At 44.5% G+C, this 27,615-nt stretch overlaps 1 protein-coding gene across 2 annotated transcripts; it reads left to right on the top strand.

Annotated features, from left to right (window-relative positions):
* Positions 1 to 4,765: 4,765 nt before the first annotated feature.
* Positions 4,766 to 26,849, top strand: NRPB6A (RNA polymerase Rpb6). 2 transcript variants are annotated; one of them, XR_015186779.1, is made up of 6 exons: positions 4,766 to 4,888; positions 5,040 to 5,073; positions 5,145 to 5,314; positions 25,995 to 26,046; positions 26,127 to 26,267; positions 26,374 to 26,534. XR_015186779.1 is itself a non-coding variant. In XM_086502882.1 (6 exons), the coding sequence occupies exons 1-6, from the start codon at positions 4,845 to 4,847 to the stop codon at positions 26,435 to 26,437; spliced, it is 432 nt and encodes a 143-aa protein (XP_086359008.1). In that variant the 5' UTR covers positions 4,766 to 4,844; the 3' UTR covers positions 26,438 to 26,849. The 2 variants fall into 2 exon arrangements, 1 of the variants encoding a protein (XP_086359008.1); XM_086502882.1 differs by having other exon boundaries at positions 26,127 to 26,194; positions 26,374 to 26,849.
* Positions 26,850 to 27,615: the final 766 nt, after the last annotated feature.

Here is a 27,615-nt window from a genome sequence, read left to right as displayed (position 1 = left end):
AGAGAGAGAGAGAGAGAGAGAGAGAGAGAGAGAGAGAGAGAGAGAGAGAGAGAGAGAGAGAGAGAGAGAGAGAGAGAGAGAGAGAGAGAGAGATCCTCCGCTTGATTTTCCTCGCCTCAACTCTGATCTCCCTTTGCCACCTCATGCTTTCGTCTACAAACGATCAACATAGTTGTCGCAAAACCCAAAATTGGAGAGAGAGAGAGGGAGAAGCGGGCTACTTCTAAATAGGATTTCATTTAATTTTCATTTTTTTGGGTACAAACATAGAATCTGGAGAAGAATCTTTGATTTTTTATTTTTTATTGTTGTGGTGTAGACATGATTGCGCACATAAATGTACACATTCATGTGCTCGTCACGCATACACCATATACGAACATTGTGATGCACAATAATCGTACTAGCACAACCGGCAGCCTTCGGCCGCCTGTCTCTCTCTCTCTCTCTCTCTCTTTGTGCAGTTCTCTCTCTCTCTCTCTCTGCGTCGCTGTGTGGCCGGAGGCTGCAGGTCACACTGACTGAAGGAGCTCTCGCCACATGTCATGGGGGGCCTCTGAAACCCCTCCCCCTTTTATAATAGTATAGATACAGATAAATCTTGCGTATTTTGAGTTTGGGTTCACATCAGACTGCGGAAGACATGGCACTTTATGAGCTCTTCCGGGTGGAAACGCTCCAAAATGTCCACTTCCGCCGCCCATATGTTCACATTGATGGTGGAAGAAAATGAAACAATTTTCTTCCACTGCATGTACTGAACACCGGGAGGTGGCAGAAGAAAGAGTAGGAGGCAAGTGTGGAAAAAGGGGTGGGAGGGTTGCATTAATGTGATTGGTGCCAACATGGCACTTTTTGCTGAGGTGGACGATGGAAGAAAAAACTTCCAAGGGGGAGGGAGTTGGAACAAATTCCCTTTTTCTCTTCCACGATGTGGCACTCCATTTGACTTTTTCGATGCCCTATATGAACAACAAAGTCCACATGGCTGGTTACTTCGTTAGCGTAGCAGCCAAAATCTCAATGCTGCTCTCTCATGAACCCACGCGGCTGAAAATCTCTAAAAAAAAACCAACGCCGTCCAAAGCTACCAACTGTTGAGTTAATAAAATAAAAAAACATTCTCTTAGCAGCAATTCGATCTTACTGTTTGAGAGAGAGAGAGTGAGAGAGAGAGAGAGAGAAGGCTATGAAGCTAGTAGCATCTTTTGCTCTCCGTAGCAATTCGATCTTCTCCACAAGCAGTAGGTTCCCTGAAGCGCAGGCAGCTCTCTCGCCAGGCCGAAGTCCGCTAGCTTAGCCGTCTCCAACCTCCCTCTTCTCTTACTTCGTTAGCGTAGCAGCCAAAATCTCAATGCTGCTCTCTCATTAACCCACGTGGCTGAAAATCTCAAAAAAAAAACTATGCCGTCCAAAGCTACCAACTGTCGAGTTAATAAATAAAAAAAGCATTCTCTCGGCAGCAATTCGATCTTCGCCACAAGCAGGTTTGTCTCTGGCCACTGTTTGAGAGAGAGAGAGAGAGAGAGAGAGAGAGAGAGAGAGAGAGAGAGAGAGAGAGAGAGAGAGAGAGAGAGAGAGAGAGAGAGAAGGCTATAAAGCTAGTAGCATCTTCTGCTCTCATCAGCAATTCGATCTTCTTCACAAGCAGTTTGCAGGTTCCCTAAAGCGCAGGCAGCTCTCTCGCTAGGCCGAAGTCCGCCAGCTTAGCCGTCTCCAGCCTCCCTCTCCTCTGCACCAGAATGTTATCTAGCTTCACATCCAAATGCAACACTCCGTTCTCCTCGTGGCAGAACCTTAGAGCGATGACCATGGCCTTCACCACCAACGCCCCCTTGCCTCCTCCTCCCATTCATCATGTCAAGTGGCATTTCACCTTCGCACAAATCCATCGCTACGAAGGGCCAACTCTCATCGCCATCTGTCAGATGCACCCTATGCAACCTCACTATCGGCATTACTGTTGCGATCGCGTGAGTGGATAGGCGCCGCATGATGCGGATCTCTACCCCAGCCAGCCGAAGCTGGTGCTTGCGGTGCGTATCATGAGCAGAAAGCTCTTTGACCAAGATCTTGCAGGCCATGATATGCTCTGCCCCGCAAGGTCGCCGCTCTAACTCGCCGCCCCCTGCTGTTACCTTGATGATTCCTTATGACTTTGAATACTTGCCCTTAGCCTCCCTCGCCAAGAGATCCTATTATCTCTAGATTGGATATGGTGACCATGGACAACCTCGTACTGTCAATACTGCTGCATGCTGTCTCTAGGGGCGGCCATTCCTGCGCTTCTTTGGTTACAACCAAGGGAGTCCTGATCTGCATGGCCGCCAGCTCGTACTGTTGCTGAGCACTATAACCCATCATGATCTCTCTCTCGGATTTAGGTTTAGGTGCAGCAATAAGATCGTCGCGATGAATACCAGCTAAAGTAGTTGGTGGAGGCCCAACAGATGCTCTTGCTACTGCTACTTGACGCACGATATGCAGTAGGAGAGGATGGCGTCCGCCAGCTTGCATCGGAGTAGTACGTTAAGCATTCGATAGACGCACTGCCTTTGTGGTATTATAAATGCTACCTTTTTCATTGTTGTGCTTCACAATATGCTCGTTCGACGACGTGTAGATACCGATGCCTCCCTTGTTGGATGCCTCCCCTGCTTTGCATGCCTTTTCCATGCATGCAGGGCTGCTGCTTGTTGTGATGTTGTAGTACTGTTTTGCAGAGCTGAGCGCGGGTCATGCTTGACCACCCAATATTGGAATACTCCACGTGCAAGAGCTGCTGCAGCTATCCGACCAACAGTCTTGGCTTTGATTTGGTCGTGGACACGCGAACAATGGTTGTTGACTGCAACTGGTGGTATATTGGCAACGGTCGGAGCAGTATTGGACGGCCGCTTGTCAGAGCCGTGCTTATTCACCTTCCGATTTCGGCGGGTCATTATAGCTGGGCCTTGATCAGTAGTGATCAAATTACTTACTGGACCTGATAGTGCAAAGACGTATCTGATGATGATGGCAAGCTTATCTGATGTATCTGATACATGTGCTACTCGTTGCTAGCGACATTGACAATGATGCACGCTAATTAGCAGCAGCCACATGATCATCTCGCCCAGCGCAGTATTAAGCTGGACGACAGGCTAGCTGGGAAAGGAGGCTATCGAGATCAGGACGTTCAGGCTATATGAGCAATTAAATAACTAGAGGGCCTGACCGGAGATACCTCAACTGCATCTAGTAGTCCCTCGATCCATCATCCCTTTAGTTTTCATACCTTTGCCTACAACTTGCCGATGTGCTAATTGTTGCTACGACCAGCTATGATTTTGTAATGTCCAATTAACCTTGCCGATATTGCTAAGAGCATCATTGACAGTACTCACGACCAAGTTATTGCAACATTATGTCCTCATGAAATAACATAAGATGCCACAAATGTTAAATCAAAATTTTCAAAGCGTAGCATTAAATCAAACAGAGCACCCAAACAACTTGATATTGGGAGACCTCTTAGGAAATTACCAAAGCATGAGACTTCTAAAGTATATAGCAGGTGGTTGAGCTTTTTTCATGCTTTTTCTTTTTCCGTTCAGAATGGGTAGGCCAATTCCAACTGACCTGATTGAGCAACAGATAGAATTTGAGACTGCAATGTATAAGTTGCAATTATGCCTTTACCCAATTTTTCAAGAGCAGGTGCTCAGACACTACATGCATAAATGGAGTGAGTTCATTCCATGGCTAGTTCAACCACCTACCCCATGGCATCCACATTACATCACTTGGAATACACTTGGTCGACAAATCACCACATCGACATCGCTGTACTGGCTAGTTGCTCCACAAAACACCATTGTATGTTGTTCGTACAGATTGCGGATGTGCTCGCCTACTCGAGACTATAGAAATAAATTACTCTAATGTGGTCCCCAACCACCTTCAGTCAGCTAAACAAATCATTTCACGCTACTTTCCTGACAACGAGCTAACCACACGTGCAACTTTGAAGAGCATCTTACTGATATAGCCCTCTGTTCCTACATCAAAAACTCCCATTGATATGTGTAGTTACCTTGTCCTCCTCCTCTTCTGCACAAAGTTTTGTCCATTGCATAGTAAAGCAGTCATTGCCTGCTACATTTCAAGGTCTTCCCAACTCTCTCTTGCTTAGTTCCATTCTTAATTCATCAACATTTTTTTTTTCATACTCTCTACATCAAATCGTTTCAATGACTTATACTCACTTAGGGTAACAAGATTTTTGCAGAACAAATAATAAGCGCTCTCTCTCTCTCTCTCTCTCTCTCACACACACACACACACACACACACACAAACACACACACACACACAGCTTTCATTTCTACGTTCTTCTTTACAGATGTATACTCTTGTTCAGTGCTTCCATGGGAACGAAATAGTAAATACAATCTTGTATGTATCAGTGACTTCTACTCACTTAGGGTAAAAACATTCTGGAAAACAAATAATAAGCACACGCACGTGCTCTCTCTCTCTCTCTCTGTCCTTTCACTTCTATGTTCTTGTTTACTGATGTATACTCTTGTTCACTGCTTCGATGAGAAGAAAATAGTAATTACAATAGTGCCCTTGCAGTCATGCGGGCTAACGATGCACTCTAGTTTGCAAGCTTTTCCAATGTCTTCCGCCCGCCCTATGTGAACCCAGCTTCAATGAGATCATATGCACAAACTTCGTTTGCAATATGCTCTCTCTCTCTCTCTCTCTCTCTCTCTCTCTCTCTCTCTCTTGGGTGCCTACGTTTAAAATTGGATACACTTCAGGCTCCTCTTTTCTCTGTGTGTCGAAACACATTTCGATATGGCGGACGAAGACTTCAACGACTTTGATGGAGGTGACGCCGGGTACGCGCTGCGCTCTTGCTTCTCTATTTTCCTTGCGGCAAAGGGTTTTACAGGCTATATGATTTGCTTGTCTTTGTTCCGTATCTCTATTCTGCGTTAATTAATTGTTGGTGCATGTCCTCACATTTCTCGTATCCGTCTATTTACACAGATACGATGAGGAGCCAGCTGAACCAGAAGTTGAAGTAAGCTCCTCTTTGTGGTTCTTGGTCACGGCCAGACTGGGTTCAATTGACACGTCAAATCTGAACTGCAGGAAGAGGTTGAGGAGGATGCTGAACAAGCTGCACCCATTGACACACTTGGAGGTGAAGATGTGGAGATGAAGGATGGAGAAACTCCTACTGATAAACCTCGTAAAACAACACGGTATATGACAAAATATGAACGCGCTCGGGTCTTGGGTACTAGAGCACTGCAAATAAGGTGAGCGGCTTGTATGCATTTTTTTCGCAGACTGAAACCTTCATGAAATGCCATGGACTCCCTTTGGCCATGACATTTACTTTAACCTACATCCGTTGTCTATGCTGAGAGAATTGAAAAGTGGACTGTAGAAACAGCCTTATGTAGGCAGAAACCTCCAATCAGAGATATTTGTTCGAGCCCTTAGGCACGCATTTTCTCGTTTCTGTCAAGCAAATGCCAAATTCTTGGTGGATTGCACATTTTTTTGAGACTCTGGTATCTGTTATGTTCACGATTGCTTTTCTGGGTTTTTAACCTGTTTGTAGGTCTCCTTTAGAAGATTAGCAAGTTTGGGTTGACTGGGTTTATTAGAATTTTGCTCAAAGAATGTGCATCCTGGGCATATATTAGAAGAAAAACAAGACATCCAAGAGCTAACCAATCAGTAGAGGTAAAATTTCATTGGAGTTGAAAAGACTGTCTAGTTCAAGCATTTAGTTGCAAAGCCTGCAAGTCAGTCATTCACCTGGTTATCTAGTTCCTTTTCATGATCAAGAACACAGATGGAAAAGGGGGTATCTTTGCTCGGAGTGGTTTTTGAATAAATTTGTCTGCAGAAAAGATAAGAGTTGTCATCCCTCAAGTAAATTTAGGTGTGAATGGTGAAGTTTCAGGTTGCAATTAGTAAGGCTATGATGAATTCGGCATGGCAATGGATACTTAAAGTCCCACATTTAAGCCTCCATGGATAGGGCAAAATGGGAAAAAGAAGGCATCTAGGCACTAGAGGCCCCTAGGGCTTGGGGGAAATTTTGCAAGGCTGGAGAAAAAATACTCCAAATGACCATAGAAAGAGCTAAAACCGAAGGCTACACTTGGCTAAAATAATCGCAGCATGAGAAAACTACCTCACTCTAGCTGGGCATAGCCATAAGAAGAAGAAGAAGAAGAAGAAGAAGAGAGAATAATCTTGTAGGAAATTATCCCAAGATAGCCCTCATTTCCTGTCACCTCTCCCTGGGAGTTACTAGTACCGCTGGGGAGATACCAAACTCTTAACTAAAGCGTCCCTATTTAGCCTTGGAATTGATGTGAGCGACATCTCCACAAGCTCCTACAAGCACTTTCGGTCAACATTCGATCAACCTTGAGTCCACACTGCCTTTTGGAAATTTCCAAAATCTTCCGACTCCTTAGAAAAAGGCTTATTCCCATTGGAATCTTTGTTGGTTTTCTTTATTTTCTCTGTTTCCCTACTGTGTTTTGACTTTTCTTCATCTCCCCGTAGACTAACAATCAGAGGGGTGTCGTGTCTGTCGGACTCTCCACGAGAACCCATGTGTGCTGCACAAAGGATCGAATCCTCCGTAGAAGATGAATCATCTGAGCTTTTGATACTATTGTTACAAACTTGGGCACCCCAAGCCAAGGATCAAGAGCAACACTTGAATAGAAACTACAGATAACTGAATTGAACTTGAATATATATATATCAGAGTTACCCGGAACGCGGAACGGGAACGGTGACGGGGACCCCCGTGTTACGGGGGAACGGCCAGGGGTTCGGAACGGGAACGGTGCGGAACGGGAGGCATAAAAAACACCCAAATAATGCTTGAGAAGGGAATGGGTGTGAGGGGGTGCATTTTAATTTTAACACCCAATGTTCATTGCAAATTTGCAAAAAACTGCCTATTTCTCCCCATTTTTGAGAGTTGGCCGTTCCGAGGCCGTTCCGGTATCAGGTGGTCACCTGGAACGGCAAAACGTTCCGGGGCGTTCCGGCTTGGCAGAGGGGGAGGGAACGACGTTCCAGTGTTCCAAGGCCTACGGAATGCGTTCCCCGGTAACTATAATATATTAATATATATATATATATATATATAGATATATATATATAGAGAGAGAGAGAGAGAGAGAGAGAGAGAGAGAGAGAGAGAGAGAGAGAGAGAGAGAGAGAGAGTTTAAAAGCTCTTCACCCAGAAGAGCTAGATAAAAAGAACAAATTGAACAACTTTACGCACCTCAAATAACAATTGAAATTGAAAGAGATGCACGACACACAAGACGGGGAGTGGCGGAGTTCCACTTAAAGAAAGCACTAGCCCCAAACCTTGGCGCCCCTTTCGATATTTCTTTATATTGCTTGAACGTAGTACAATGGCGGCGTCACGAGTTGTACCTTGAAGCTTTTGGGTCACTAGCAGTGTCTATACCAAATGTTACTAATGAATCAGAAGTTTGAATTTGGTGGGTGTGGACTACACAAGAGAGGAGCCACTCCACTCCTTTGTCACAAATTGCCTAGGTTGAATAAAGTCACTAATTTCTCTTTCAGTACTGACAGGCTGACAGTATTTTGCGGAATGACTTTATGAATAGGTGTGTACTAAATTGGAAATTTTCTCAATTGAATTGAAAACATGTGCTCTTTTATGTGTGTATTGTTAGAGACATGGAGAGAAAGATGAAATGTTTCATTTTGTTTGATGGATGAACTTGGTGAATCTAGACATTTGTTAGAGATCAATAAGATCTGGATGTGATGGCTAAGTGAATGAAATCTGAAATCTAAAGAAAATTTCAATGAGATTTTAGTGCATCAAGATGTCTATCTGGGTGAGAAGATTGGATATTGTTGTAAGTGCATCAATGTTCCAAAAGGATGTGATGGTTGCACAATGATCTAGGTGCATCAATAGTTCTGGACGGATTGAGATGGCTAGATTGAATGATTGAAACACTGTGTTCAGTTTGAACTAAGTGAGCGATTTTGTGATCTGCATGCTACGTGACTCTACTTGTGGGGATGGTCATGGACATGGTTTGCTTGATTGAAATGTGAAAAGAAAGGATATGAATTTGATAGTAACAAGATTTAGTAGATCAAGACATTCGTGGAAAGATCAGTGCGGTCTGGATGTGATTGTTAAATGGGTTACAATGATCATGATTTGTATCTAAGACCCCTCCACAAAAATGTGATTGATGAGTGACTAATGTCTTTGTAGAAGTGCTGGATTGGTAAGAGTATGGTGCATGGGTACATAGAGTCAGTGTCTACTGAAGAAAGTTTCAATCCTATGGCTATTTGCATGCTTAATCGAGGGCGATAACAATTTTTTCAAGAGGGGGGAATGTCACAAAGTGATGGCTTGTGAAACCCGTAGGGCGGTCTACTTTAGCTTTCACCGGAATCTTTACTTGATAAATTGTACTTGAATTTACGACACAAAGAAACTTCATGAATAAACGTGTGACTGGAATTAACACTTCAAACAAACTACGGCTTGACAGCTAGAGTGCTACCAAGCAGACAACGACACCATGTAGGCCCCAAAGACTGGCGTCCCTTTCGGTATCTCTTTATTCTTATAAAACTTGGGAGAAAACCTGCAAGTTCCTACGAGCTGTCCCGCTTTTATTTGGCTGAAAATGACCCACTCTAGCCCGTTTTCCCCAGCATAACCGCAGTAGAAAGCTTCACAGACAAAATCCCCATGTAAAAGATGACTTTCCCAGCGCATACGACCACTTTCCCAAACCTGGCAAGAATCTGCAGCGTGCTGAATTCTCTGTTTTCTGCCCCAAAAATGCACCAGATTGCCTGTACAATGATCCCCTCGCTTCCCCGGAGCTCTTGGGGGTATTAGGAATCAATTAGGGTCAAAACCCTGAACCTGCAGAAATACACAGCAGGCTGTAATTTCCTGTTTCAGGCTCCATTTGCGTGCCGGTTGCACCTGTAGCAAGCCCTCATACTCCCGCACTTGTAGGGCTACTTGCCCTTTGAATCGAACAAGATTTCTCACATGAAATCTCTCTTAGTTCACCTATACCTGTGAGGGATTAGCAATTAGCGAATCCAGTACGTGGACAAGAGGCTCTTGCCTCAGCATACGCGCATGAACCCACACAACTGTACATAGAGATGGAAAGCCCTTGAGGTGGGCATTACGATTTTGTATTCAAAGGGGGAGAGAGATGCACGAGAGTGGAATCATCGTGCTACATAAGACAAGGGAGAAGGCAAGCTTTCCATTAAAGCTGTGATCACTTGCACCCACTACTCACACACACAATAGTTCACTTATGAACGAAAATCATTCCCTTTTCTCAATTTGGGTGCCCCCTCTTCATGGAAACATGGCCATTCGACTTGGTGTCGCCAAGTGTCCACTTTGCCTCTTTTGAGTTAATTTCCTAGTATCCACCGACTTATAAAGTGTAGCGAGGGGCCTAAATGACTTCGAACTGAGCGTAGACACCCTTTTACTGCTTGGATTTCATTTTCGATTGGCTCGACTATCTGGTATCGACCTGCCCTTCCCGACTGCGGGTGAAACTCTCGGCCGTCGGTTGTTTCACACTGGCCAAACAATGTTCGGCCATTTGTGACTTCAAATAGAGGATCCCAAAAATCAAATAAAAATCAAGGGAAAGAAACCAACAACTAAGGTTAGTGGTTGCCATAGCCTCGTGACCCCCCCCCCCCCGCCTGCTTGGAATCGCAAATGTCCTCGATTGCATGCCTGCACAATATACATGCCTTAGATGATTTAGTGTAATTAGCACCCTTTTACCATCGCATGGATCCGCAGGAAAGGTCATGTAACGTAGATACTAATGACTTAATGAAACCTTCATACTTTTCCCATTTCTATCTACGACAGAAGTGAACGTTATACCTTTAGCATTTGTAGAGCAGTGTACATTTCTATTACATTGAATCTGTATGTACATTTGATGTGCTAGCTCCATCATTACCCCTCTTTCGAATATGTTGAGTTGGGGCATGCATAGGTTGTAACACCCAAAGGCCTCAAGGTAAAGCTGCAATACAGTTGCCACATACTTAGAAGTGTCAATGCTTTTCATGTGAGTCTATTGAAACGTTTCAAGGGTGAGGTGCCAATCGACAGGGAGCCTGAGGAGCAACCTGAAGTGGAAGAGAGCGAGGAGATTCTCGTTCTCGAATAGATACTGGCTCACTGGGAAAGGAAAGAGAAAGGTAAAGTGAATGGCGGTTCTTAGTCAAGATTTATTCTGCATTGAATGCGAAGTGGATGGAGGAGGACCTAGTAGATACTCCTTGGATATTGGAACTTTACCTTAAGGCTTTCGGTCTAGCTTTGACTATTCTGAGAGATCGCAGAGATCAACAAGGTTGAATCTGGTGCAGACGGGACTGCGCAAGAGGAGTCACTCCGCTTCTCTGTCACAGATTACCGAGATGGAATTAAGTCACTGATTTTCCTTTGGATTTCAGGGATACTGATGGGTTGATAGTATTCTGCTGGATGACTTTATGGAAGAACTATTTCGACATGGCAATTCCGGACATGAATCTGATTTACGTGTGCTCTCTCATGTGAGTCGTTTCTGAATGCATGTTTGAAAGACGATAACTGCAACATTTTGGTCTTGAGATTCCAGATGGGAATGGACATGATAGCAATAGAAATTAGTCAATCCGGACATTAGTGAGATCTGATCTCAGATCTAGATGCGATTGCTAAACACGTTGCCGAGAGATCATGGTCCGATATCTTGATGGACTTTATGTGATTTGATTTGAATGTTCAGTGACTGTCGTCTTTGTGAAGTGCTGGATTTGTGTCGTCCAGTGCATCGGTACTTACAGTCAGTGTCTATTGAACTAGTTTTTTGGCTTATGTTTGATTTTGCAGGTGTAATCGAGGGCGATTACAATTCTTTCAAGAAGGGAGTATGTCACAAAATGATGACGTGGTAGGTGCAATCGATGGATATGATGGATAAAATAAGTTATCCCAACTTTATAGGGGTTCCACCCGATGGGGCCCATGGGGACACAGAGATTAAAGAAATTGCATGCAACTGCTGACGTGGCAGATTTTCGCAAATCGCGCTTACGTGGCAGGTTGTACGGACGCCCGTAATTTGCGTTGACATGATGATGTGGCAGCTTTACAGATTTCTGCAAAACGTGCTGGCTGTGTTAGGAAATAAGACGTAGCTAAATAGATAATTGAGTAGATTACTTAATGGAGAGAGACAGATTTACATACATGAGATTATAGAGTAGAGAGAGAGAGAGAGTACACACGATATACGTGGTTCACCCAATGTGGGCTACGTCCACGGGAAAGCAGCCACTCAATGGCTTTAGTACTTCAAAACAAGAAGTAGTTTACAAAGGGATTATACCCTTAATGGAGCTCCCGCCTTGCTTCACTTTCACCACCTCACACTCACCTTGTTGCATCAACTTCACACTATGAAATGTGTGTAGAAATGGCCTCCTTTTATAGGCTAAAAGGGCTGCCCTCTCTTATGAGAGACAGCCATGTGTAGCCGCCCTTGTGCGAATAAGTCCAAATCGGACCCTCCAATCCGCCCATGTGTGGCCGCCCTTGAGAAGACAAGTCCGCTTTTGAATTCGGCCACTGGCCACCGGCCATTGACTTCCGACCACCGGCCACCGACCATTTACTTCCGACCACCGGCCATCGGCCATTGACTACCGGCCACCGGCCAACCGACCGGTTGTTTTCCGACCACTTTCCGGCCGCCGTCCGGCCATAATATCCCCCTGATTCTTGTCCGTGAAAATTTTGGTTTCCGATGAGTGATTTTCCTTCACGCACGATGGCTTCTCCTCATAATGGGGGCCTTACAAATGTGCGATTTTACCACAAAAAATTACAAGGGTAAATCAGGCTCCATACTTAACAGGCTGTTTTTGGGCCAGATGCTTTTGGGACTTGAAGCTTTTGAACTCATTGCTTTGGGGCTCTGCTTTTTGGCATCCCTTGTACTCTTTATAAGAGCCCTTGGGTCCTCAGTCTGCAGAGCATTTGGACGCAAAGTCTGAGAGCAGAGGTCCCTTGGGAGTTGTTCTTTGCAATGATTAATGATAAAGAAATACCGAAAGGCGCTAGACTTTGGGGCCAATACCTTTGGGCACGGAATTTTGCCAAGCCGTGTCGACTCTCTCTCTCTCTCTCTCTCTCTCTCTCTCTCTATATATATATATATATATATATATATAATAAAGTTTTGTGATTTTGAAGTTTGTGTTCGTGTGTTGCTATTGATTTTTCGCTTGGGAGTGTCCAAGCCTATTACAATGAGACATGGAGTGGCGGAGTCACACTTCTAGATGCAGCGGCTCCTCGACGAGGACCCCCTTACGGTGTTTCTTTATTATCGTTGTAGGGCTTATTTGCTTGACGAAAAAGCAAACAACTGACTTTGCGATACCATTGTAACGTGGTATAATTGCAAGGGCACGAGGTGCCGACGGAAATTAACAACCAAAATAACTTTTAACACTTTAAACATTTGAAGTGAAAGAGAACTTAACACTTGAGACGAACATGGAGTGGCGGAGTTCCACTTCCAGATACACTTGCCCCTCAACTAAGCGTCCCTTGCGATATTTCTTTATTATTGATCTTCTCGGATTACAGCTGCCGGTGCGAGATATAGCTCCAACTTGATGCCCAAAATTTGCAGAATGCCTCACTTTTATAGGCACTTGGCCTTTCGCTTTTATATGTGCTCAAAAGCACCAAATTCATTGACGACAAAAGCTGGTGCTTCAAAAGTCAAACGTCAACGCTTCAAATGACTTCAAAAGTTGCCACGTCAGCCCGCATTCCACTCGCCACATCATCAGGCTGCCTGGGAACTTTGCCGTGATTCGTGGCGCAGATGCCATGCAAGGTGCAGCGGAAGTGAATGTTAAACTTTGCTCAAGGTGAGTGCTCCGAACTGTGCTCAAGGGTTCCTTTTACTTACGGAAGGGAGAGCCTTCCGTTCCTTTAGTGAGAGAGTGCAAGTGATAACAAACAAAGTGGATAAACACTGTGAATGAAGGTGCTGAGACCGAGAGATAGAGAGAGAAGAATACGACACCAGAATGTTGCCAAACCCTCCTCCGAAGGCCCCACTCTCTATGGCGAGAGCGGTCTACTATTGATTGCACAAATCTCTACAATGCTTTGGACTCGCCGACGATGTTGACGACGATGAGGACGACGACAAGACGGGTTGAAATCTGAAAACGCTAATGGCTGAAATCTGCAAATCTTTATTTGCTGAATTTTGACTGTATGTCGGTGACGATGTCGATGGCGACGATGCGACGACGACGCGCTGAAAACGCAGATGCTGAAATCTGCGTTTTCCAGGCTGAAACTGGAAACTGCTCTAGATCTGACCGTGCGGCAAGGATGTGCTGCGGGAAGGTGAGATCTGCGAGGTTTGGGACTTGCTCTGCTGTGAGTCTATGCTGAAAACTGAAAACGCAGGTGTTCTTGTTGGTTCTTTCGCGAAGATCTGCAAAACGCTGGTTGGTCTTGCTTATCCAAAAAGGCTAGGCTGAATTCTGTGCTTGCGGTGGAAATCTGCTAATGCTAGGTCCGATCTGCTGTCATGTTGTGGAATCTGCTAACGCTAGGGCTGATCTGCTGTCGTGTTGTGGCTGGGGCTGATTTGCGATGCAAAACGCTAGGTCCTTGCTGTGATGCAAAAACGCTAGGCTTGCTGGGGGTCCTGCTGAGAAGGTGCCTGTTAAACCGAAGTTCCTGCTGCCTCTTCTGTTGTGGAATGCTACCGCTAGGTTTCTATATATACTTGGCTAGTCAAATTGCCCTACCCAGTTCCCAACAAAAGTCACTTACAAATAATAAGTGAAAAATGTCAAAAATAGGAAAAATAGGTCTTTACACTGTAAAAATGCTCCTAAGGGTTCTGATGGAAATCTGATGATCATGTTGTGTGCAACCAGAGGATATGCATCTAATCTAAGTGTCTGGATATGCACGGTCTGCGAACAGACTCACAAAGGTGCCATATCACTTCCTAATCTAGGCCGACTGAACTAAACTGAACCCATATGATGAAGTAGCTTGTCCACGTACACATAGGGCTAGATGTGCACATGACATCCCCTCCTTTTCAAAGTGAGGTACTGGTACCGAACTGTATGGTGTCGAGGGAGATCGCCAACAGCGTCTGGAATCCTGGAAAGGGCTCTTCGCCGGCCCACTCTGATGCGTGGGTCATGCGATACTTGAACTTCCTAAAGGTTTGCAACGCTTGCTTCTTTGGGCCGTGCCTAAAGCGACACAAAGTCATCTGTGGCTCCTTCAATGCTTCAACTTCGTCCATAGTCATGCGTCTACCTTCTTCAAGAATCTCCGAGCATGAAAATTCCTGAAACTGCTTCCAACACAAAAACATGAACATACCCATTCCATGTAAAGTGACTGGAAAAATACTATTCCTTCGGAAAAACTGTGCATGCAATTGAGATGAACATAGAGACGGAATGCGAAATCATTCATCAAACACACGCAAACAATGGCGTCGAATCTTGACTTTCTGATATAAATCAATCAACTGTGGCAAAACACAATGGAAATCCCGATGCTTGATGCTCAATCTGTCACCAGGAGGTGTATTTTTCCTGTTGCCTTCCGTAAATAAGTATTAGATATATTTATTTTATTTTTACTTGTTTGTCCCGGAACCCTTGAAAAGGTGCAAGTGGACATTGCATGGCCAGTGTGAAACGGCTGCAGCCAAATGGGTTTCTCACATCGGGGATCTAGGTCGGTCAGACAGGGACTGCCCGGGCCAGTTAGCACTGAATTCTGATGAGTATGGAAGCTCGTGTGCGCCAAACTGGAATTGGGCCACTCGTCAAGTCACTGCAACTTTATAAGTTGAAAGGGGCCAGTAAATTAACCCACATTGTAGATGTTGGTCAAATGGTAGTCTTCAATGATGGTCAGGAGACCGATAGGGACGCCATGGAAGCATCTCCTAAAATTTAGGGAACTGCTATTTTTGACCGGAAAATGTGTGCGCGTCATTAGCTCTGGGATGACAAGGGGAACATTTTATTGCTTTGCTGCCAAGTCAACTGACGCACCAGTTGAGATATTTTTAGCAGGAAAAGCCCAAACTCGGAAACTGGGCGACGTGTCAGCCTGTGAGCGATTCTGCCACTCTGGGAGGCAAAAACGAGCTGCATATCAACAAAGGGGGCGCCATTTTCAGCCTCAGGTGGATTGTAGCAGGTACAGAAGCTATGGAATGCTTACCTTGCCCTCTATGCATAGTATGGTGACGGGAGTGATGCCCCGCACGCTACATACTGCTCTCTTTCTCCCCTACGTACAGTATGTTATGCCCGACTAGTGGGCTTCTCATTTGACCTATGTACAACTGTGGGGAAATATGCTTTCGTGCCGAGGCAAGAGCCTCTTTGCACAGGAACCGGTGTAGCTAGCTACTACACCAAAGCAGGTACACGAGAGGGTGATAACCTCTTGATTGCGCAGTAAATTCAGCATTGTACGCTTGCTGTTTTTTACTCTATTTTGGGGCTGTTTTGAGCCCAAAATGTTTCCAGAATCATGGGGCACTTAGCCCAAGGTGCAGGGAACAATGCAGGGGCAGTCGTGTGCCCAAATCAGGTAAAAAACAGGGCTGAACCAGAAATTACAGTGACCTGCAATTTACTGTTTTGTGCTCCCGACTGAGGGAATATGTCCGTGGAACAGAGGGCCTACCCTGAAACTGATTCGGATTGATTTCGGTACTGTTATGGTGCCGAAATTTTGCCGAATCTGGAGCGTACTAGCTGGATGCAGGTGTTGTCTTCCAGGGGCTCTTTTTGTAATTCTCTCTCTCTAAATTAAAGAAATACCGAAAGGGGCGCCAGTCTTTGGGGCCTACAGGGTGTCGGTCTCGTGTGCGCAATGACATTCTAGTCGCTGGACGCAACTGTGTTCTCTTCCCTTCTCAGTGCTGTGTGTAAAGTTTACAGGTAATTGAAATAGTACCGCCCTCTACGTTGTACGGGCCGGTTATATGGTTCCATCGACGGGATAGTCACTTTTTCTTCAAAAAGTGCAGCGTGGATTGTTGTGGGTGAAAGCAACACAGAGCTTGTCGTTATGGCAGAGAAGAGAGACCAAGTACCTGAAGAGGGATCTTCCTCACATGGCACAGAGAAAGTTCCTTCAACTCTTCAAGAAGAGGACAGGTTGTTTAGAACTCAAGTGCGTTGTTGCATGGACATGTTTCAACAGTTGGCTAACAACCCATGGATGCAGGAATTCTTACAGGCTCCGACACAGGGTTTTCAGCCTCCTACACAGGGCATGACTGAGTCGTTGCAGGAAAAGGAGATTTCGAATGCGCAGAGGACTCATGATGCTCGAGGGAAAGCCCATGTGGTTGAGCAACTAGCAGTGTCCAATGATCCAAAGCAACTTGCTTTAGCTGGACAGGAACTGTTTGTGAATGGTCAAGGGAGCAATGAACAGGCTATGCGTCAGACCCTTCCATCACCTAATACTTATCCTGGTTATTTTGGAGGTGGTTCAGTGTTTCAAGCTATTGCTGGACCTTCCACAGGTTATATGACAGGGAATGTGTTCGGGACAATGCAAACAGGCATGGGTAACCCTATGTACGCGAACATGGGTGTCCAACCAGGTTTTCAGGGTGCCTATGGCTAGTTTCGAGTGCCTGGAACACAATTTGGTATCGCTGGTTTTTTGCAGCTATACGTACAAAATGCAGATATGACAGGGAAAACAGTTGATGCGAGTGCTGGAATGAACACTCATGGAGCACCACTGTTACAGGCACCTGTTTATGATAATGTGGCTCCTTTGAGTCAGCCCAAGGATTACTAGGAAGGTGGGCAGGGAGTGAAGTTTGAAACTTTCAAAGAAACTTAGGACCAATTAAAGGCTTTGACCTTCATACAGCAGTTCGATGCAGCTTATGCTGGAGGCAACTTCACGGAATCTTCAAAGATACGCAAGGCTGCCACTTTCTTGAAAGGGAATGCGCTTCAATGGTGGACCGCATTGTTGAACCAAGGTCAAGCCCGAACAACGTGGGTCCAATTCAAACAACTTTTTGCGCCTGCATGGTTGACAAACACTTTTGAAGTGGATGTGATGACGGAATGCACGAGTTGAATGCTAAACAGTGTGCGAATCTGAAGAGTACAATAAACGGTTTTGGGCCGCACTGTTGCCAGTCACCTCTTACAGGTTTGTGCCTTTGTTAGAACAAATTGAGAAGTACTGTTGCGGATTGCCCAAGAAAATCAAGGACTACTGCACAAAGACTACTGTCATGAATATGTTTCAATTGATAGAGAATGTAAGAGTGGCCAACAATCTGTCGAAGGGAGATTCCGATGGATTTAATAGCCACAAGAAAGGGGCCCAGGGCAAACAGTTTTCAGCCAAGGGCAATGTTGCAGCAAAGCCTTCTGAGTCTCCTGCAAAGAAGCCCTCCACTGAAGAAGCTGATATGTCCAAGAAGCAGTCTAAATCTTCTTCGGAACGAGGACAAGGAAAAAAAAGGCATTTTTCTGGCAAAACTTTTCAAGAAAGGAAAGCTCTTAGGGAGGCCAAGAAATGCTACATTTGTGAACAGGAAGGACACTTTGCAAATGAGTGCCCATAGAAGAAGTCACAGGATAAGGATGACAAGTCAGACCATAAAGGGAAGAAGCCAAAGCCGAGTGCAGGACTTGTTCTAGATTTGGTTGGAGATCAGCCAAACACAGACGCCACGGAGCTGTGCAGAGCTTGGGGCAAAGTTAGAGACCAGACAGTGCTGGTTTTCTTTGATCCAGGAGCCCGTGCAAATTTCATATCACCAGAATTGGCATCAAAGTTGGGCATTCGTGCAGAGGAGATGGGTATGACAGGCGAAGCAGGTTTGGCATGCCTAGGACATTCAGAGCCTGTTACTCCCATTCTGGGAAAGCTTCGTCTGCACATTCAGAGCTATGTGGATGCGGAAGAATTTCATATTATGCCGCTTGAGGGCTGTGATGTGTTATTGGGTATCCCATGGTGTTACAGGTTGCATGCTATGGTGGATACTTACAACAAAAAGATTACCCTTGTACATAGAGGAAAGACTCATGTCCTTGATGTAAAGCTTAAAGGCGAGTCTGTTCCAGTTGTTTCTGCTTCTGCTATTTCATGTGTAATAAAGAATAATCTTTCTGCGTACTTGATCTTTGCAAAAGAAGTACCTCAAGTTGTATCTAATTTGTCTACCTTAGATAAAGATAGGTCAACTTTTTTGAGTGGTTTCAGTGATTGTTTTTCGGACTCTTTGCCAGGGGAGTTACCTCCTGAGAGACCTGAGGATCATACTATAGATCTTGTGCCAGGTTCTAGTCCACCGAATAGACCACCATACAGGGTTAGTGCAGCCCAGCAGAAAAAGATTATGAGTCAGGTCAACGAGCTTTTAGAGAAGGGGCTGATTCAGCCCAGTTCATCCCCTTTTTGTTCGCCTGTACTCTTAGTGCAGAAGAAGGATGGTTCATGGCGCATGTGCATTGACTATCGCGCCTTGAATAAGAATACCATCAAGAACAGGTTCCCCTTACCGAGGATAGATGACATTCTTGATCGGCTTGAGGGAGCGTCATTGTTTACAAGAATAGACCTAAAGAGCGGGTATCATCAGATACGCATTAGACCAGAAGATGTCCATAAGACTGCGTTCAGGACAACATTTGGTCTCTATGAGTTTCTTGTCATGCCATTTGGTCTCACAAATGCTCCTGCCACATTTAATAGAATGATGGACATAATTTTTAGACCACATAGAAACTTCGTGGGTACCTTCTTTGATGACATGATTGTCTACTCAAAGTCTGAAGAGGAGCATAGGGATCACTTGACCGCAGTTTTCAATGAGCTACGCAAGAATAGGCTACTCCTTAATGCGAAGAAAAGTGAGTTCTTTTTGCAAGAGATTCACTTCCTTGGGCACATTGTTTCAAAGGATGGGGTACGCATGGATCCCGCTAAAGTGGAAGCAATTAGGTCATGGCCAGACTTGAAGTCCGTACATGACATTCGAAGCTTTCTAGGCTTATGTTCCTATTACAGGAGGTTCATCCGAAATTTTGTTGAGATTGCTTCTCCACTCCATGCACTGCAAGGAAAAGGAGTTACTTTCAAGTGGACAGCGAAGGAAATTTTAGCGTTCAAACACTTGAAAGAGAAGCTGACTTCAGATCCGGTAATTATTTTGCCAGATCTTTCTAAACCTTTTGTGGTTCAATGTGATGCGTGTGGCCATAGTCTTAGTGCAGTTCTAATGCAGAATGGCGGAGTAGTCGTATATGAGAGAAGAATTCTTTTGAAGACTGAAAGGAACTTGCAAGTCTATGAGAAAGAATTGCTGGCAGTAATTCATGCTCTCACTAGTTGGAAACACTATTTGCTAGGGGCTGATTTTGTTGTCCAAAGGGATCATCAAACCTTGCGATGACAAAGTTGTCTGAGAAGCACATGCGATGGGCAAACATCTTGTCAATGTTCCATTTTCAGATTGTGCATGTGCAAGGGAAAAAGAACGTGGTGGCTGATGCGTTGTCACGAAAGCCCCAAATTTCAGCAGTGTCAATTCCGTACCATTGTGAACTAGACGAAATGAAGACACAATATGCTGAAGATTCAGATTTTGCAAGGATCTATGACCAGCTTGTTGATGGGCAACATCATGAGCACTATATGCTTAAGAATGACTTTTCTCATGATGCATGGAAAGTTATGCGTTACTAAACAGTTACGGCCAAAGATTTTGATGGAAAGTCATGCTCCATCTTATGCTGGGCATCGTGGAATTGATGCGACAGTGAAAGGGGTTGAGGCATTCTTCTATTGGCCAGCTTTGCGTCAAGATGTTGACACATTTGTAAGATCATGCTTAGTATGCCAAAAAGTCAAATTTGACAGACAAAAGCAACCGGGATTGTTGCAGCCATTGCCGATCCCTGATAGGCCATGGGAAAGTATAGCAATGGACTTTATCTTTGATCTTCCAAGGACGCAAACAGGAAATGATGGGATTTGGACTATCATTTGTAGGTTCAGTAAGCAGGCCCATTTCATTCCTGTTAGGAAGAAGATAAAGCCAGAACACATGGTCAAGATATTCATGAGCAATATCTTTAAATATCATGGGATGCCTCAGTCAATTGTCAGTGACAGGGATCCACGTATGACGAGTCTTTTCTGGAAGGCATTGTTTGAGAACATGGGCACTACGCTAAAGTTCTCTTCTTCCTTTCATCCACAAACTGATGGACAGTCAGAAGAGGCAAATTCTATTGTTCTGGACCTGCTCAAATGTTATGTGTCAGAGCACAAGGCAACTTGGGAACACCATCTTCCATTGGTTGAATATGCTTACAATAACACTGGGCATACGTCAACAGGTAAGGCATCATTTGAGATAGTGGAAGGAGGGAAGAAAGTCCCGTCCATTTTGCAGACTAAGGATAAGATATTTGAGGCAGACAAGTATGTGCAAGATATGGATGAAACATACAGGAAGATAAAGATTGCTCTTGAGAAGACTCAAGCTAAGCAAAAGAAAGCTGCTGATCGTCACCTTCGTGAACTTGTATTTTCACTTGGTGATTGGGTACTTTTGCGCTTTGAAAAGGCCAGGTAAAGGAAAAGGAAAGGCAAGGAACGCTTGTTTCCTAAACTCAGTATGCGATATTATGGTCCTTTTCAGATTTCAGAAAAGAGCAGCGATGTAGCTTACAGGTTAAAGCTACCAGAAGGCTGGAAAATACATAATGCTTTTCATGTCAGCCTTCTAAGGCCCTTTGTTGGTGATGTGCCAGAGAATATGCTTGATGAGGAACAACCCGAAGTGGAAGAATTGGATGAAATCCTTGTTCCTGAACAGATATTGGCACATAAAGAAAGAAAGGTTAGAGGAAAAGTTGCAAGACGCTATTTGGTGAAGTTCAAAAATTATCCATCGTTAGATGCCAAATGGATGGAAGACTCTGAATTGGTTGATTCACCTCAGCTATTGCAATTGTATCTTGAAGCCTTTCAGATGGAACCCACAGTGACTTGATGCAGCCTTTTTGGAGCAAGGCAAGAGCATGGTTCATGATGCTCAAGAGAGTAGTTAAGCAATTGTATCTACTCTTTCCATACAGAATTTAGCTAGAGAAGTTTGTGCTCAAGAGTACACTAGAAGACTTGTATGCTTGATATATGTGTCGTATATCTTGGATTCCCATCATAGAATATATGTGATATCAGGAGATATCCGCATGTATTATTGGCATGCAAGCGAGGTCGCTTGCAGTATTTCAAGGGTGGGGTGTGTCACCAGGAGGTGTATTTTTCCTGTTGCCTTCCGTAAATAAGTATTAGATATATTTATTTTATTTTTACTTGTTTGTCTCGGAACCCTTGAAAAGGTGCAAGTGGACATTGCATGGCCAGTGTGAAACGGTTGCAGCCAAATGGGTTTCTCACATCGGGGATCTAGGTCGGTCAGACAGGGACTGCCCGGGCGAGTTAGCACTGAATTCTGATGAGTATGGAAGCTCGTGTGCGCCAAACTGGAATTTGGGCCACTCGTCAAGTCACTGCAACTTTATAAGTTGAAAGGGGTCAGTAAATTAACCCACATTGTAGATGTTGGTCAAATGGTAGTCTTCAATGATGGTCAGGAGACCGATAGGGACGCCATGGAAGCATCTCCTAAAATTTAGGGAACTGCTATTTTTGACCGGAAAATGTGTTCGCGTCATTAGCTCTGGAATGACAAGGGGAACATTTTATTGCTCTGTTGCCAAGTCAATTGACGCACCAGTTGAGATATTTTTAGCAGGGAAAGCCCAAACACGGAAACTGGGCGACGTGTCAGCCTGTGAGCGATTCTGCCACTCTGGGAGGCAAAAACGAGCTGCATATCAACAAAGGGGGCGCCATTTTCAGCCTCAGGTGGATTGTAGCAGGTACAAAAGCTATGGAATGCTTACCTTGCCCTCTATGCATAGTATGGTGACGGGAGTGATGCCCCGCACGCTACATACTGCTCTCTTTCTCCCCTACGTACAGTATGTTATGCCCCACTAGTGGGCTTCTCATTTGACCTATGTACAATTGTGGGGAAATATGCTTTCGTGCCGAGGCAAGAGCCTCTTTGCACAGGAACCAGTGTAGCTAGCTACTACACCAAAGCAGGTACACGAGAGGGTGATAACCTCTCGATTGCGCAATAAATTCAGCATTGTACGCTTGCTGTTTTTTACTCTATTTTGGGGCTGTTTTGAGCCCAAAATGTTTCCAGAATCAAGGGGCACTTAGCCCAAGGTGCAGGGAACAGTGCAGGGACAGTCGTGTGCCCAAATCAGGTCAAAAACAGGGCTGAACCAGAAATTACAGCGACCTGCAATTTACTGTTTTGGAATATGTCCGTGGAACAGAGGGCCTACCTTAGAAACTGATTCGGATTGATTTCGGTATTGTTATGTTGCCGAAATTTTGCCGAATCTGGAGAGTACTAGCTGGATGCAGGTGTTGTCTTCCAGGGGCTCTTTTTGTAATTCTCTCTCTCTAAATTAAAGAAATACCGAAAGGGGCGCCAATCTTTGGGGCCTACAGGGTGTCGGTCTCGTGTGCGCAGTGACATTCTAGTCGCTGGACGCAACTGTGTTCTCTTCCCTTCTGAGTGCTCTGTGTAAAGTTTACAGGTAATTGAAATAGTACCGCCCTCTACGTTGTACGAGCCGGTTATACAATCCTTCTTGTGCTCTTTCGGATACTGTGTCATGCCAAGAAAGAGACATGGAATGTGAATTCCTTGGGTGCAAACATTCTATCTTTTCATGAGTAATCCGCATACATCCGTGCTCATTCATGAGTGAATCGTGCTCAGTGTACAATATGTCATGCCTATGAAAAGGGATAACATAAGGATGGTGATTAAAATATAGGAAAGCATCACGAATGGAACATTCGAACAATGCGTGCTGACTAATCATTTGAACACATAATACTTCCTCTGGAGGTTCTTTGGACCTAGGCTCGAGAGCCAAGATCGGTTCTTTCTAAGGGGGTTCTTTGGACCTGGCTCGAGAGCCAAGATCGGTTCATCCTGAGGGGGTTCTTTGGACCTCGACTTGAGAGCCAAGATCGGTGCTTCGTGATTGATCGTCTCTGCAATGAGGTTAGCTTCACTAGAGAAAGTATCAACTAACACATTATCCTTGTGAACAATCACATCATCTTCATGCAAATCATTATCATGCAATCCATGATGCTTGTCATTATCATTCAAATCATCATGCTTATCATTGTCTTTCAAATCATCATGCTTATCATAATTATGGAAATCATGTGTGTCATGCTTGGGAGAAGAAGAGACGGAGAAGAGTCTCCTTTTCTCGAATCTCTTGCATCTGTGCCTGCACTTGAGAAAAGAGTCGCAACATCTCTTTCATGTGTTGGTCGTTCATTGCTATTCTTGCTTTGTTCTCGCGATCAAATTCTGCTTCTCTTACTTTGGCTTCCAAGCGTGCTTGCTCGCGCTCACGCGCTATGGCTGCCATTCTTTCTTCGCTTTCATGTGCTATGGTTGCCATTCTTTCTTCGCGCTCTAACTTCCTTTCCATAAACATATGGTCTAAAGCCTCCATAGGAGTTAGTGCAATCCTTGACGTAGATGGGGAAGGGAGAGGGTTAGAAAAACCTCCTAGCGGGGAAAATTCTTCTTCGCCATTGCCATGCTCATCACCTCCAAGCAAAGTATCCATTCCGCTTCGGGTGATGACCATCCACTGAAGTCTTGAGTTCACGAGGAACTTGGGTTCTTGTGGGTCTTGGTTCTTGAGTTCTTGAGGTTCTTGAGGGTCTTGAGGTTCGTGAGGGTGTGAAGGTTCTTCTTTAGCTTGCAATCTGTGTTAGAGAAGGATCTTCTCTTCACTCGAGTTCTTCTCTTTTCCGCGGGCGCACCCCTTGGCGACCTTGCGCTCACACCAAGGTTGCTTTTTCCCACCTCATGTCGATTGGCCGGCCGCTAAGTGCACGGTCCGCTCTCAATGAGTGAAAAGAGAAACAAGGGAGGCTGGACAAGCCCTTCTTTCTTGGGTTTCTTGTCACTCTTCAATAACACGATTAGGATGGACACGCCCAAGAGGACTTGGGTTACGTGCGACCGCAACAAGCAAAAAAAATTATTGTGGTTCTTTCCTTGAGTGATATAGAACACTGCCAAAGCTCTGATACCCATGTAAGGTGCAGCGGAAGTGAATGTTGAACTTTGAAGATGAGTGCTCCGAATTGTGCTCAAGGGTTCCTTTTACTTACGGAAGGGAGAGCCTTCCATTCCTTTAGTGAGAGAGAGTGCAAGTGATCACAAACAAAGTGATAAACACTGTGAATGAAGGTGCTGAGACTGAGAGATAGAGAGAGAAGAATACGACACCAGAATGGTGCCAAACCCTCCTCCGAAGGCCCCACTCTCTATGGCGAGAGCGGTCTACTATTGATTGCACAAATTTGTACAATGCTTTGGACTTGCCGACGATGTCAACGATGATGAGGATGACGACGAGATGGGCTGAAATTTGAAAACGCTGATGGCTGAAATCTGCAAATCTTTATTTGCTGAATTTTGACTATATGTCGGTGACTATGTCGATGGCGACGATGCGACGATGACGCGCTGAAAACGCAGATGCTGAAATCTGCGTTTTCCGGGCTGAAACTGCAAACTGTGCTAGATTTGACCGTGCGGCGAGGATCTGCTGCAGGAAGGTGAGATCTGCGAGGTTTGGGACTTGTTCTGCTGTGAGTCTATGCTGAAAACTAAAACGCTGTTGTTCTTGTTGGTTCTGTCGCGAAGATCTGCAAAAACGCTTGTTGGTCTTGCTGATCCAAAAACGCTAGGCTGAATTTTGTGCTTGCGGTGGAAATTTGCTAACGCTAGGTCTGATTAGTTGTCACGTTGTGGAATCTGCTAACGCTAGGGCTGATCTGCTGTCGTGTTGTGGCCGGGGCTGATCTGCAATGCAAAACGCTAGGTCCTTGTTGTGACGCAAAAACGCTAGGCTTGCTTGGGGTCCTGCTGATAAGGTGCCTGCTGAACCAAAGTTCCTGCTGCCTCTTCTGCTGTGGAATGCTAGCGCTAGGTTTGTATATATACTTGGCTAGTCAGATTGCCCTACCCAATTCCCAACAAAAGTCACTTAAAAATAATAAGTGAAAAATGTCAAAAATAGGAAAAATAGGTGTATGCATCGTAAAAATGTCCCTGATGGGTTCTGATGGAAATCTGATGATCATGCTATGTGCAACCAGAGGATATGCATCTAATCTAAGTGTTTGGACATGCACGGTTTGCGAATAGACTCACAAAGGTGCCAGATCACTTTCTAATCTAGGCTTATTGTACTGAACTGAACCCATATCATGAAGTAGCTTGTCCACGTACACATAGGGTTAGATGTGCACGTGACATTCCACCGCTTTTTGCTGGTGGCTGTGTTTAAATTTTTTCTGGTGTGGTTCGGGTTTGATTCTTCAACCTCTCTTCTAGTCCAGTGCCAACATGCCACGCCATCCATTTCTGACATCAGTTACAGTTACTTCACTCTTTTGCACTTATTTTCAGTTTGTGCTTTACCATGTGGAGGTTCAGTTTTTTTGGTTATGTTTCCTCAATTTATGTCTCGCATTTGGCTGCATAATATGGTTGTGGAGCAAGTTTCTGTGCTTTGTTATTGTTTTAAGTCACTTCAACTTGCGGGCCTACATGGTCTCTTGAGTGAAATGGTTGGAATACTACTAACAAAGGCATTTCATTCTCCTGTTGTTTTGTGCAGTATGAATGCACCTGTGATGGTTGAGCTCGAAGGGGAGACAGATCCTCTTGAGGTTGTGAGTCAAGGCCCTTTAGACAAAGACATTTGGAAAAATTTTAGTAGTGCTCTAACCCCTTTTTTGTATGGCTTCAGATTGCAATGAAGGAGCTTAGAGCTCGGAAGATTCCATTCACGATAAGACGCTACTTACCAGATGGAAGGTAGCGATCTTATTTTTTTGGGAAAGCCATTTTCCGAACAGTCTAGTGTACGACATGAGCTGTGTACATGCTGGTAGAGGACTTAGTGATTCTCAGATTTTTGCTGTTGTTGGGCATTTCTTTTTTTACAGATGGATTAAGGGGCTGTGTAATTGCCGCTTTTCTGTTCCGTTTTGTAGTTTTGAGGACTGGGGTGTGGACGAACTCATAGTAGAAGATTCATGGAAGCGACAAGTGGGTTAAGGAGATCTGGAATAATTTCTGTAATGTCATTGGACATTCAGCATCCTTAACACAATCATCATGTGGCCAAATGCTGGACAGTTGGTGCATTTTCAACCCTATCATCATCAAAGTGGTGGGACAAATGTCGCTTTAGCCCGAATATTAGGTGGCACAATGTTTGTTGGGCCTCCCAATACTGTGCTGTATTTAACACAGGCCTTCTACCAACACTTTTGTTTTATGTACAAGCCCCATGCTTACATGAACATAGAGGAAAGTAGTGTGCATTACAAAGAAAAGACGATATGCTGTTGCCCATGTTAGCACCAAGGTTCTGCCTACAGCGAGTGTTCTTGAATTGCATGTGGGTAACAATTGAGAATCATATGTACTGAATTTAACCATTGAGTTGCTACTGGTTTATTCCAAATTGCTGATTGGAAAAGTAGCTTTTGAAAGGTCAAAGCTAGGTGCACTGAGGGGATACATATCTCTACCTGACCCACCAGTCTTACATCACAGTTAGTAGCTTGCATAGCAGATGAGTGATTTATTTTCTTCTCATCTTATTCAGTCGTTACTGTTGGCAGAGTACATGACTTTTGGATTAGTGAGAAAAGGATGCGGCTCAGTGTTTTTTGCCTAATGTTGCACAGATCTGTTTCAAGCAATGTGGTCCTGCGTAGTAGACTACATTTCTAGAGCCATCTAACTAATGTCTTTGGTATGGAAGCAACTGGCATAATTCAACCCAAAAGAGCTTAGTTGTAATAGTCATGAATAGTGACATTCAAACCAAGTTTGGTACAGAAATGATGACATGTAGCCAAGCCATAGGTACCCCAGGCGTACATGAGAATTAAGGCCAGGCCCTCCACAATTAGGGTCTCATTCTCTGGCCTTAATAAATCACCTCGTGTGTGCTAGGGTGTTCCCCAGGCCCATGTTCTCTTCCATTTATGCAATCTGTGATGACTTGCTCAACATCAATGGCTTGTGAACCAGGTAGCACATATCAAGTTGATATTGATTGATACTGTTGACTGTTTGACACCATAGTCTGTTGTTTTAGAAAGCATGTGTGTAGCTAGCAGTGTGGCTATTTCACCCAGGCTTGGCTTAGCTAGATTTTTCTACAATTGTTTTTTGTTGCACACACACACACACACACACATACATACATACATAAAGAGAGA

The sequence above is a fragment of the Adiantum capillus-veneris genome, chromosome 27, assembly GCF_014529385.1.
Source record: "Adiantum capillus-veneris isolate H3 chromosome 27, ASM1452938v2, whole genome shotgun sequence".
In the NCBI taxonomy this organism is placed as follows: Eukaryota; Viridiplantae; Streptophyta; class Polypodiopsida; order Polypodiales; family Pteridaceae; genus Adiantum; species Adiantum capillus-veneris.
This window is presented reverse-complemented; position numbering and strand designations above follow the sequence as displayed.